This window comes from Nicotiana attenuata, unplaced genomic scaffold (genome assembly GCF_001879085.1).
Source record: "Nicotiana attenuata strain UT unplaced genomic scaffold, NIATTr2, whole genome shotgun sequence".
NCBI lineage: Eukaryota > Viridiplantae > Streptophyta > Magnoliopsida > Solanales > Solanaceae > Nicotiana > Nicotiana attenuata.
Window position 1 is genome coordinate 66,698 of NW_017670525.1, and position 12,826 is coordinate 79,523.

The 12,826-nt window shown below is 38.6% G+C and overlaps 1 protein-coding gene across 1 annotated transcript; it reads left to right on the forward strand.

The window, feature by feature from the left end:
• Positions 1–208: 208 nt before the first annotated feature.
• LOC109240557 (trihelix transcription factor GT-4) lies at positions 209–12,683 on the forward strand. The gene is made up of 5 exons (XM_019407210.1): positions 209–862; positions 1,794–1,832; positions 10,457–10,585; positions 11,020–11,244; positions 12,212–12,683. Exons 1-5 carry the CDS (start codon positions 310–312, stop codon positions 12,412–12,414), a joined length of 1,149 nt encoding a protein of 382 aa, XP_019262755.1. The 5' UTR covers positions 209–309; the 3' UTR covers positions 12,415–12,683.
• The last annotated feature ends 143 nt before the right edge of the window (positions 12,684–12,826 follow it).

Here is a 12,826-nt window from a genome sequence, read left to right on the forward strand (position 1 = left end):
CTCGTTGAGAGTCAAACTCAAGATCTAAGCGGATGCTTTAATTTTCAGTTCAAAATAATTGATTTTTTTGTTTCAGTATCACAAGTGAATTTGCTATAAAATTCAAATATAGTTACAAATTGGTAATTTTTTTAAAAGTATAATGATAAATACAGTACTAACTACTATGTGGCGTAATTTTTCCTCAAAATTATAGGAAAAGAAGAGAAAATCCCTTCCTCTTTATTTGAGACTTTCGCCTCTTTCATTTAGCGTGAGTGTCACTGCACCCAAAGTCCAAGCAAGTATTACCTATTTCTATCTTATTACATGTCTGATAAACCTCCAACATCTATCAGCTTGTACGAGGAGCAAGAATCAATGGATCAACACAGTAACCACATGATCATAGAAGTGGCTACCCCCAATGCCCATCTTCAACAACCCCAGCAAATTCTCCTTCCCGGAATCAGTGGTGGTGACACCACCAGCAGCGGTGGCGAGGACAACAACAACAACAACAACTTAAAATTAGCACCCAAGAAGCGAGCAGAAACATGGGTTCAAGAAGAGACACGAGCGCTCATTAGCCTCCGCAGAGAACTCGACTCACTGTTCAACACTTCAAAATCGAACAAGCACTTGTGGGACCAGATCTCCTTGAAGATGAGGGAAAAGGGGTTTGATAGGTCCCCTACCATGTGTACTGATAAATGGAGGAACTTGTTAAAGGAGTTCAAAAAGGCTAAACACAATCAAGAACCAAATGGGTCTGCTAAGATGTCTTATCATAAGGAGATTGAGGAGATTCTCAAGGCCAGAAACAAAAATTATAAGAACCCTACGCTTAAAGTTGATACCTTTATGCAGTTCTCTCAAAAGGGTATGCCCTATTAGTTCTTTATTTTCAAATGTTTTTATCTTGTGTTGGGAATGAAATGGTCCAAATTTAGCAGAATGGATAATTGAGGAGTCATATAGCCAGCGCCTTATGTTTTATTGAGGCTTAGTTGTTGTTTTTATCTATCAAAGCTTTGTGGAGTTATGGAAGATAGAAATTTGAATTCTTGAAACCATTTTATTTGCTGATATTTGATTGAGTTTGATTGCTTTATAATTCTGCCCTTTAAATGGTGATCTCTATGCTTTAGAAGGTGGGGAACTACTATATATATATATATGAAAGAAATGTCTTCAATCTGGATATGCTGGGTCTTGTTTTGTTTCAGTGATATGCAACGGGGTGACTAATTTCCAAGGTTTTGGTGTTACTTTGATTGTTCAGAAGAGTTACATTGGCTGTTGTTTTTTATGCTAAATTTCTGAATGTTCAATTTAATTGAGCTAGTGCAGTTGCTTTTGGAAAATGTTGCTTTAGTCTGTAGCAAAATTTTGGCAAAAAATATTTGATATGTTTTGTGTAAAATTTTGTTTTGGCGAAACTAGTGGCGGCTAGGTGGGGCTATGTTGAACCTCTAATCCTTGTCGTTATTGATATGGAACTATGCTTTTCTCCTTGTTAGAAGAAAATGAATTAGTTTCTTGAATCCTCTGAACATGGTACCTTTGACTAGCTCTACTTATACCATGCAGTTTTTTCTTCAGCATGTACTGCTGTTCCCTGCATGTATCGCTGTGCCATTGGATGCTGCTATCGTTCTTGTTTCATTAGGATCTATCTTTCCTACTGATGGCTTCTTGTTCTTTTAGTGCATTTTTCCTTTTGGGGTGTAAATAACCCTGATACATTCTTAAAATGATTTGTCTTCTATTTCTTTAAGTGGTCTGTTGACATCTAGATATTGTCAATGCAGGTCTTGACGATACCAGTATAACATTTGGACCTGTTGAAGGTATGTTAATTAAGATGGTTTTAGCATGTTCCTCGTCTTTACTATTGACCAGTCGATTTTGCTGACTTGTGACCTCTGGCTTCCCGACAGTGGATATATATATATATATATATATATATATGTATATATATATATGTATATATATATATATATATATATATATATATGTCCATCCATCGTTGGTCTTTGTCGATTTCTGATACTAGATTCCAGAACTTTTGGATGAGTGTTCATCTTACTCCCCTGCTTCTGTAGATCGATTCTATAAGTTGGCAATGTTTGTACTATTTGATATCATAGCTGGAGTAATTGAGATATGCACGAAGGGCTATACATAAACGTCACCTAATACATTAAATGCTCTGGTTTGTTGAAAAATGGAGTGTTAATGAAAATGGACTTTGTTATATAGTGCTGGAGCCACGATGTGAGAATAGGAGCTGTGAGTTATACATCAAAAGAGGTAATTTAAATTCAAGAAGAATTAAAAAGTAGATGTATATGGGGTATGCAATCTTGTTATGACTTACAAGAATTAGTTTTTATATCAAAACCAGCAGTTATGGGGCCCTGATTCCCCAAACTCTGCTATTTCTAACTAACTTAAAATGTTATTAGCTAGGAGCAAGTTTTGTTATAGACATGCTACATTATTATGATAATTAAAACAATAGCCTTGGGGAGATTTGAAGTAAAGGTGTTGAAGGACATTACTTTTGATCTTTGGCTCACAAAAAAGAAAATAAGAAGAAGCTAAAAGTATAAAAATGTTGAAACTGTGCGTGTGTTTGGTACGAAGGAAAACATCTTCCGGAAAATATTTTTCAATTTTTCCATGTTTGGTTGGCTTAAATGTTTTGGAAAATATTTTCCTCATGAACTCATTTTCCTCCAATTGGAGGAAAATGTTTTCCCTATCAAGAGACGGAAAAATATTTTTCAAAATTCTTTTTCAACCTTCCATACCTTATTTCCAACCCCCACCAACCCCCACCAACCCACCCCCATATCCCTACCCACCCCACCCCTACCCCATCCACCCCTACCCTCCAGGCCCACCATTCCCACCCCCACAGGAAACATGGGGATTTGGGGGGTGGAGAGTAGCATAAAAAATTATTTTCCTAAAAAGTATTTTCTATTCTCTAACCAAACATTAGAAAATATTTTCCAAAGAAAATTTTTCACTCACCAACCAAACAAGGGAAAATAAGTGATAAAACCATTCATTTTTCATGAAAACATTTTCCTTCATACCAAACACACCCTACATGTTGTTACTATATAAATAAAAAGCCCTAATAGAAAGTTAATAAATGGATCGCCGAATTTAGCGAAAAATTACTAGTACCATTTACTAGAGGATTCATGTTTAATTATGGCCATCATATACCCTCTCTTTATGCTATAATCTGAATAAATTCATTGAACGCAAATTAAAATAATGCTTGGGCAATCTCCTGATGTGGATTTTGCTTTGATCAAATTGACTCCATTTGTTCTTTAAGCTTTTATCTGTTCTGATTTGACTAGACCTGAGATGTCTAAAGCATAATCAACATTTTGTTTGATTGTATTAAACCTTACCTCAGTTTACCTTGGTGCATATTTAGGATAAAATAGAGAAATCTAATCCTACTTTTCTCGTGGAATTGTTTATTTTAGGAAAAGTAGGATAAAGTTGGAATCGCTCTAATTTCTCCTTATAGAAATAATAAATGATATGCAGCCAAGGATGTGGCATAGTGGTCAATGAAGTGGGAGGAGAACTATGAGGTCTCAGGTTCAAATCCCAGGAGGCAAAATATACTAGGTAATTTTTTTTAATTTGTCTAAGCCTTGGTGGCAGAGTTACCCGGTACCTATGCTGGTGGGAGGTAGCAGGTACGTGGTGGAATAGTCGATGTGCGCGCAAAGCTGGCCTGGACACCACTATTATTAAGAAAAAACGTATAAATGATATATATCACGAAACCTATGATATCTTGATCCCGACTAGAGCATCTAATGAGCCCTTATGGTCAAAGAGGTAAGGCATTGAGTTATTCTGAAATGGATATTAGGGAGATAACATCTATGAATTGAGTTATATTAAATCAATGGTTCTGGAGAATAGCACTGGATGTAAAGGATTTCTCGAGGACTGTCAATATCACCATATCTTCCATATCTGTATGGTCAAAGAGGTAAGGCAAAAAATTGTCACGACCCGACTTTCCCACCTTCGGGACTGTGATGGCACCTAACATTGCACTCGCTAGGCAAGCCAACGTTACAGGATTACACCATTTTCCTTTATCATTTTATAATTAAAAATTTAACAAGAACTAAATCAGCAGAAATAAAAGCGAAAGTACATGATTTAACTAATTACTCTGTATTAATGACGAATGCCAAAATAAATGACACCCAGAATCTGGTGTCACAACTCAGGAACAGTCTACGAATGCTACAAGTATTGGTCTAAAAGAAAAATATACATCTGTCTCGGAGAAAAATAAAACAGATTGAAATAAAGATAGGAGGGGACGCCAGGGCCTGCGGACGCCTGCAGGACTACCTTGGTCTCCTGAGTGCAGTGAAAGCAACCAACCTCTCGATCAACCACTAGCTCCGAAATCTGCACAGAAAGTGCAGTATCAGTACAACCGACCCCATGTACTGGTAAGTGCCGAGCCTAACCTCGACGAAGTTGTGACGAGGCTAAGGCGGGGCATAACAACATATACAACCTGCAACAGTTTATACTAAACAGAAAGGAAATACGGAATGAAATAAAACAGTAACTGGCATTAAATAAGAATGGAAACCGGTCGTTCTACCAATACTCAGCTATAACCATTCCTTAGGGGAGTTTCAACACCACAATAATGAACCTCAGCAGAATATAAATACATGAACAACAATTGATGCGGTACGCATCCCGATCCCACCATATAGTCAATAACAGTATAATCATTCACCATTATTACTCCTTGTTGCTGCGTGCAACCCATTGTTATAAAAGCGCTCGCTTCTCGCTTTAAGCGATGAAGCGAGGCGAGGCGCAGTGGTAGCGCTTTTCTGGTAAAAAGGCGACTCACACTAGAAAAGCGTGGGCTTTTCTCGCTTAAGCGAGAAGCGACGCCTTAGAAAAAGCGAGAAAAAGCTCGCTTAAGCGAGCAGAAGGCATCAGCTAGGGCTTTTTTTAAAATTTGGGCAAATAAACATACGAGCAGAAGGCATCTGTTACCAAAACATACGCTCTTCAAGGTCTTCTTCTCCAGCGAACTCCCTGCTCCAACGACTTCTTCTCCAGATCTCGGTAAGTTTCTTCTTCTTCTCTTCTTCTTCTGTTCTTCTTCAGTTCTTCTGTTCTTCTTCTTCTTCTAGTCTTCTTCTTCTTCTAGTCTTCTTCTTCTTCAGTTCTTCTGTTCTTCTTCTTCATGCTCTGTTTTCTGTCTTCTTCTGTTATTCTTCTTCTCTTCTGTTCTTCTTTCAATTTTTTCACTTTTTAAGTGCTCATTTTTTGCCCTAAATGACTTCTTTTTCTTCTGTTATTAACTGTTTTCTTCTGTTATGCTCTCTTTATGCTCTGTTTTCTGTTATTAAAAGTGCTCTTTATGCTCTGTTTTCTGTTTTCTTCTGTGAATTAATTGTACAAGTACAAGTACATGTACAAGTAGAACCCTAATTAATGAAGCCTCCGATGAAGAAGAAGAAGATGATGACCAATATAATAACTCGAACATGATGACACTTCAAGAGTTTGGAGATCTTGTTGAAGAATAGGATGTTGCTCCTTTTGTGATTTTGTTTTGCATTTGCTTAATATATTATGACTTTTGAGGATTATTCACTATCTAGTTTTAGTATCTATTATTTGCTTCTTGATTCAAGAATTGAAACATTTGCTTAATATGTTATTTTTAATGAGTTCTTAGCCATTTATCTATGTCTATTTTATTTTTTTTTTATTTATGGGTTAAATTGCGCTTCACAGCAAAAAAGCGCGCGCTTCACTTCGCGCTTCTCGCTTCTGTGAAGCGAGGCCTCGTCGCCTTTTTTGCGCTTAACGCTTTCCAAAACACTGGTGCAACCCGATCCCACCAATCCACCCTTATTACTCCTCAATATATCACCCTTATTCCTCCTGTGCGGCGTGCAACCCGATCCCACCTGTCCACCCTTATTACTCCTTGTTGCGGCGTGCAACCCGATACCCACCACACAATCACATTCACCTTTATTCCTCCTGTTGCGGCGTGCAACCCGATCCCAATATACATATCAGCACCAATCACAACATAGAGACAAGTGTTTCACAAGTTAACTCACATCCTCCACAACACTTATACCTCCAACCGACACAGAGAAATATCATAGCAATTATGAAAGTTAACCCGTTAAAACTACACAGCGAGACCAACCAATGTGTACCGTGAAGCACCAATAAGCCAACATAAACCAGCAGTGTAATATAATGGAACAAGGAACAATTAACAACACCAATAGAGAAACGACATTAAACAAGAAGCAATTAAACAGGAAGCATCAATAAGCAAGTAGCAAGTAAAACAGGAGAGCAAAATATAGGGAAACGGGGCAAGGGAACATGCTAAACAAGTAATTTGGCCACGCATAGGTGCTCGTCACCATACCTATACGCCACACACATGGTATTTCACATAGCAAGCAAGTCGGGGATCCCTAATCCCTCAAGTCAAGGTTAGACCAAACACTTACCTCAAGCCAACAGGTAATTCACAGCTCAACCACCGCTTTACCTCTTGATTCCACCACCAATCCACTCGTATCTAGCCATATTTAACTTAATAACATCAATAAACGTTAAAGAAACCAATTCCAATGCATAACTATAGATTTTCCAACATTTCCCCCAAAAAGTCAAAAATTGACCCCGGGCCCGCTTGGTGAAAACTCGAAATTCGGACCAAAACTCGATTACCCATTCACCCCCGAGCCCAGATATACAATTGGCTTTGGAATCCGACCTCAAATTGAGGTCCAAATCCCCAAATTTCGAAATTCCTAAATTCTACCCAAAACACCCAATTTCCCCATGAAAAACCCTAGATTTTGTGATGAAATATTGTAAAAAGATGAAATAGATTGAAGGAAATGAGTTAGCAATCGTTTACCTATGATTTGGGGAAGAACTACTCTTTAGAAAATCGCCTCTTGAAGCTTAGGGTTTGAAAATTTGAGAAATGAGTTGAAAATCCCATCTAAGTTATGTTTTGAACAGTTGTAGGTATCGCATTTGCGATCACAGGTTCGCAAATGCGAACAATTGTTAGCAAATGCGGCCACTGTTCAAGTCGCAATTGCGACAATGAAACCCTTCCCAGCCCTCTCATCGCATTTGCGAGCCAGACTTCGCAAATGCGAAGTTTGCAGATCTGCAACATACCAGAAAATTTCCTTAAGGCTCAAAACACTCCGTAGCCTATCCAAAACTCACCCGAGCCCTCGGGGCTCCAAACATGCACACAAGTCTTAAAACATCATACGAACTTGCTCATGCGATCAAATCGCCAAAATAACATCTAGAACTATGAATTCAACAACAAAACTCATGAAATTTTCAAGATAGTTTCAAACTTCCTATTTTCTCAACCAATGGTCCGAATCACGTCAAATTACTTTCGTTTTCTACCAAATTTCACAGATAAGGTTTACCGCCCCCTTCTTAGTCAATGGGGCACAGCAGGTTCGGCATCTACTACAAAAGAGAGAATCCACTTCCTTAACTTCATACCTCTAAGCGCTCGTGACTATCCGATGATATTCACTTCGCTTTCCTTTTAGACTGAAAAAGGAAAACAGAAAGATTGAGCATAACGGACCTGTAACGGGCTCCGGAACCAAAATACGGGCCCGATACCAACAATATCAAACATTATTCAATTTCCAAAAACCATCATATTTTTCAGTTAACAATTTTCTTCAAAAATTCATTTCTCGGGCTAGGGACCTCGGAATTCAATTCCGGGCATACGACCAAGTCCCATATTTTACTACGGACCCTCCGGGACCGTCGGAACACGGGTCCGGGACCGTCGGAACACGGGTCCGGGTCCGTTTACCCAAAATGTTGACCGAAGTCAACTAAAATCATCTTTTTAAGCCAAAAATCATCTTTTCTTAAATTTTCCACACAAAAGCTTTCCAGATACGCGCCGGACTGTGCACTCAAATCGAGGAGAGATAAATGGAGGTTTTTAAAGCCTCGGAACACGGAATCGGATTCTAAAACAAAAGATGACCCTTTGGGTCATCACAAAAATCCATGTCCAAGTTAGGTAATTTCTTGAACACGGGAAGTGTACATATCAAAAAGTGGGACTCTAGCTTCATACTACATATCATGCATTTAATTTACTGTATGAGAGATCCACTGTTGCTGATGGTAAGGTACACGATGTCCATGCTCCATGCACTCATGTGTTGTTTGCTCGGCTATAAAGTGCTAGTGATCAAATGCACCGGGCGCTTTATACGTTACACTATTGTATTGTGTCATTCATTGGTCAGAATGGGTGGTCGTATTGGTTGAATTGGCTTAATCTTATGAGAGTTAATTCATTAGTTCGTGAATAGATACAAAAATGATCTGAAGCCGTATAATTCCAGATAATCTTACCTTATAAAAAAAGCCATATAGTTCTAGTTCTAGATATGTACAAGACATTAAGTTTTGGAGCTTTCTCATGTTTTTACAATTAATGCAAAAATTATTGTTTTTGGTTTTGTACTGTCTATAAGAATATTTTTTGCCCCTCCTAACTACGTTTGTCGGTAGTGCATTATAAAGATATGGATTCCCTATATCTGGGAAGATATTCTATTCACCATTGTTTCTTGTTTCACTCGATAGTTCCAATTTTGCTTGTTTGATTGCTGAGTTGGAACTCAGGAGCTGATGCACAGTGGCTATAGGAAGTGACTTCATGCTGCACCTTGGAGCATCATTTGATTTTCTGCAACTTGTGAACTCCATAAGAAGATAAAAAATCTCCTTTGTTTTTTTATAACAGTAGTGTCCTGACTCGTGGCTAGCTTGTCCGCTGCCTCCCGCCAGTATAGGAATCGGGTAACTCGTTGCAAGGCATGGGAAGAAATCACCTAGTATTTTTTGTCTATGCTCGGATTTTAACCCGTTTCTGTCATGGTTTTCACCAAATTCATTGACCGCTAAGCCACACCCTTGGGTGCTCAAATACTTCCTCATTGTCCTCCATTATCAAAGCCGTTGTATTTCTTTGCACTCAATAATGTTTTTAGTCACCCTCATCAACAATGTTATGGATTGGTAATTTGTGATCCACGGTTTTGGAAGTGGATAATCGGGCAATGCATCAAAGGTTGCACATGTGCTGCCACTAATTTGTCTTTTGATATGCATTATCATCTTAGATGCCACAAGTCATGATGGAGTAGTTACTTCTATATGTTGTTTATCGCGTGCTCATTACTGGATAAATTCTATTCAAGTTTTGATTACATGATTTTATAATTTTTAGCAGAACCTATGATTTTGGAAGTTGATTGCATGGGGCTTTTCAATATATAAGGAATTCTCTCTTATATCTGCTTTCCAGAATCATGAAAATCTTTTCTTTGTCCCAAAAAAAAAAAGAAGGAATCATGAAAATCTTTTATCCTACCAATCCTGAATCAATCATTTTGACGTTATTCATCACTGCTTTTTAGTGGACTAGCTTCTTTTTCTATGATTTTATCCATTAGTTTTAGGATAGTGTATTATTTTGTGAGTTAGCATGAAGCTTATTATCCCTTACCTATGTTATATTTATCCTTCCTTTGCCTTACCTATGTTATATTTATCCTTCCTTTGTCTTGATATACTCATTTCTAATGAGTGTTATTTTGGTATGGTACTTTATGTAGATTCTTCATAATATGCTTAAATTGGTTAAAAAAAACTGCATGTATCCCTACCGATAGGTACCCCATAAATGAATCAATGAAACTTAACTCACTGCTTGATTCCTTTTCTAAGATGATAAAAAGATTCTTCCCTTTTGGATCTGGAGCCAGGTGCAGAAGCTGAAATAATTCCCTTTACGTGGATAAAGTGAGTCTTCAAAAGAAAACTATCCTCTACCTAGAAAAGGTTTTACTTATGGCATCATCAGAAGAGTGGGATGAATATGGTGTATCTGTCAGAATCATAAGCTCCAATTCTTCCAGTTTGGTTACCCCTGGTGTTGAACTTCCCCGGTAGGAATTAGGATCGTCAGTGATCACAAGAGCTGTTTTATTATTTATTCCCTGAATCTACTGGATATTTCTATTTCATTTCTTTTGAATGATGTGTGCTGTCTATTATCATATATTTTTTTCGGAATAATTACATATTTGAGCCGCCCAAAAAAATTATAGCCGGCAAAGGTATATGTTTTGTATATTAAGTGTGTGTATATATACACACACATACCATATACATAATCATTGTATATGTTTTGTATATTTGGGCTACCGCCTGTAAAGGTCAAAACTAAAAAAAAGCCTTGTTGTTTTCGTGCTCATTTATCAATTTGCGAATTACTATGGGCAGCTCTACAGCAGAATCAACTTTTTAAATTCTTGATGTACAGAGAATGGGAGGCCGACTCTTAACTTAGAACGCCAGCTGGATCATGATGGGCATCCTCTTGCTATAACAGCTGCAGATGCGGTCACTGCAAGTGGATCACCTTGGAATTGGAGAGAGACGCCTGGAAATGGTTGGTCTTCAAGGAAACATCCCTTTTCCACTTCAAAAAATGAAGAAAACATTCCACCTCCCAAGTAAATGAGTTATTTAGAATTTCAAATAAACTAGGTACTGAAATGCCATTTTAGAGGTGCAATTATCCAATGCTCCAATTGTCCTTTTGTGGGGGTGCATTCTGCCCAATTCCTGCATTCTCTTCAATTGTCCAGGTTTGCAGCAGACGGAGTATTACTGTAATAGCATCCACCTCATAACCTGATGTTGAACACTTCTATACCGACCATCTACCATTTCCGCTTGCTTTAGTTAAGCGTTACCATGACTGTTCAATTGATATTTTTGAAACATAGAGTTCCAATTGTGACCTTTTCATGATAATCCTATACTTTCGGAAGTTGATTTTGTATTCCCAAGCTCTTTTCCGATTATTCTATTCTTTTCCAGGTGAGCAAAGTAACTCAGCGGAAGGTAGGGTCATTTCTGTCAAGTGGGGTGATTACACAAAAAGAATAGGTATCGATGGCACTGCAGATGCCATCAAGCAAGCCATTAAATCTGCTTTTAGGTTAAGGACAGAGCGTGCATTTTGGTTAGAAGATGAACAGAATATTGTTCGAGCACTTGACAGGGATATGCCACTAGGGAGCTACACCTTGCATGTTGATGAAGGTAATACCATGCTACTACAAATTTATTACTAGTATTGCCCTGCATTATATTGTACCTGCCATTTTCGGAAGTTGACTAGAAATAAGACAAATGCTGTTGATAGGGACGGCAAGAGGACAAGCCGGCAAGGACCCATACCTATGCCCGTGCCTCATTTCCACTCCTTGTCGGTTGAGCAATTGACGGTGGGACCTATTAATGTAATGAATGACTTGGCTACCAAATAACTTCATAGAACAATAGTGAACTGTTTCTATGATTTATTATGTGTATGAGTGAATATATGCTTTAATATGCATACACATAATGTATACCTACTCAAGGCGTGGATGGCTTGTCCTCATCAACTGCTCTGTCTTTGGTACGGGCTCCCTGATCTAAGTCTGTTATAACCTCCTGAAAAGCAGGTTGAACTGGACGCGAAAAGATAAAGGGGATAAAGAGGGGCATTGTCTCCTCAAAATATTTAAGCTTAGAAGTACAACAACAACGGCCCAGTAAAATCCCACAAAGTGAGGAAATACCGTCTTAACTCACTAACAACGACCCAGTGAAATCCCACTAGTGGGGTCTGGGGAGGGTAGTGTGTACGCAGTCTTGACTCACTAAATTTATGTAAAAGTTACTTCATTTGCCCTGTTAGCGCTTACATAATGTAGATTAAGCAGTTTACGTATCTCAAGTCCATTTAGATATTGCTTCACAATGAGGTAGCCGGGAGAGTCTTGGCGTACCTAGTAAAGTTGTTGCCATGTAACCAGGAGGTCACCGGTTCTAGCCGTGGATACAACCTCTTGCAGAAATGCAGGGTAAGACTGCGTACCCTTGTGGTACGGCCCTTCTCCGGGCCCCGCGCATAGCGGAAGCTTAGTGCACCGGGCTGCCTTTTTCACAATGAGGTGGCCCCTTTTTCTGACCCTGTCCACCAAAAGAAAAAAAGAGAGCCTGATTTTGTTCTTGCTTACAGGTCTGACAATAAAAGTTTGCATGTATGAGGAGGCAGATCACTTGCCAGTGCACACCGAGGATAAAACATTCTACACTACGAATGATTTTCGTGACTTCTTGTCCCACAGAGGCTGGACATGTTTAAGAGAGTACAATGGGTATCGGCATGTAGATATGTTGGATGAGCTTTGCCCTGGTGCAGTCTACCGAGGTGTCAATTGACGATAATAGGGGATACCTTGTCCATCCACGGCTCGTTGGGGTGACTGCATTTGCCAACTTTGTAAGTAACATGATGTCGATGCCATCAGAGTCTGTTGATAATGCTGTTCTGGAAGTGTAAATGGTTCAATGGTAACCTGATATAGTGATATAGCACTGAACAATTTGAATGTACAAGTCAATGAACGTGAAGCCTTGTTCATATTAGTGTCTCCGGATGGTGAAATCTTTTTCTTTCATGCTGTTATCTGGAATTCATTTTCATTACATCTCCCATTGGCCTAAGCCTTTAGACTAGAGTCATCTAGTATTTGTGCCGATGGGACATAGCAGATATCCGAAAGAATAGTCAAGGTAGCGCAAGTAGACTCGAACACCATATATATATATATATATATATATATATATATAT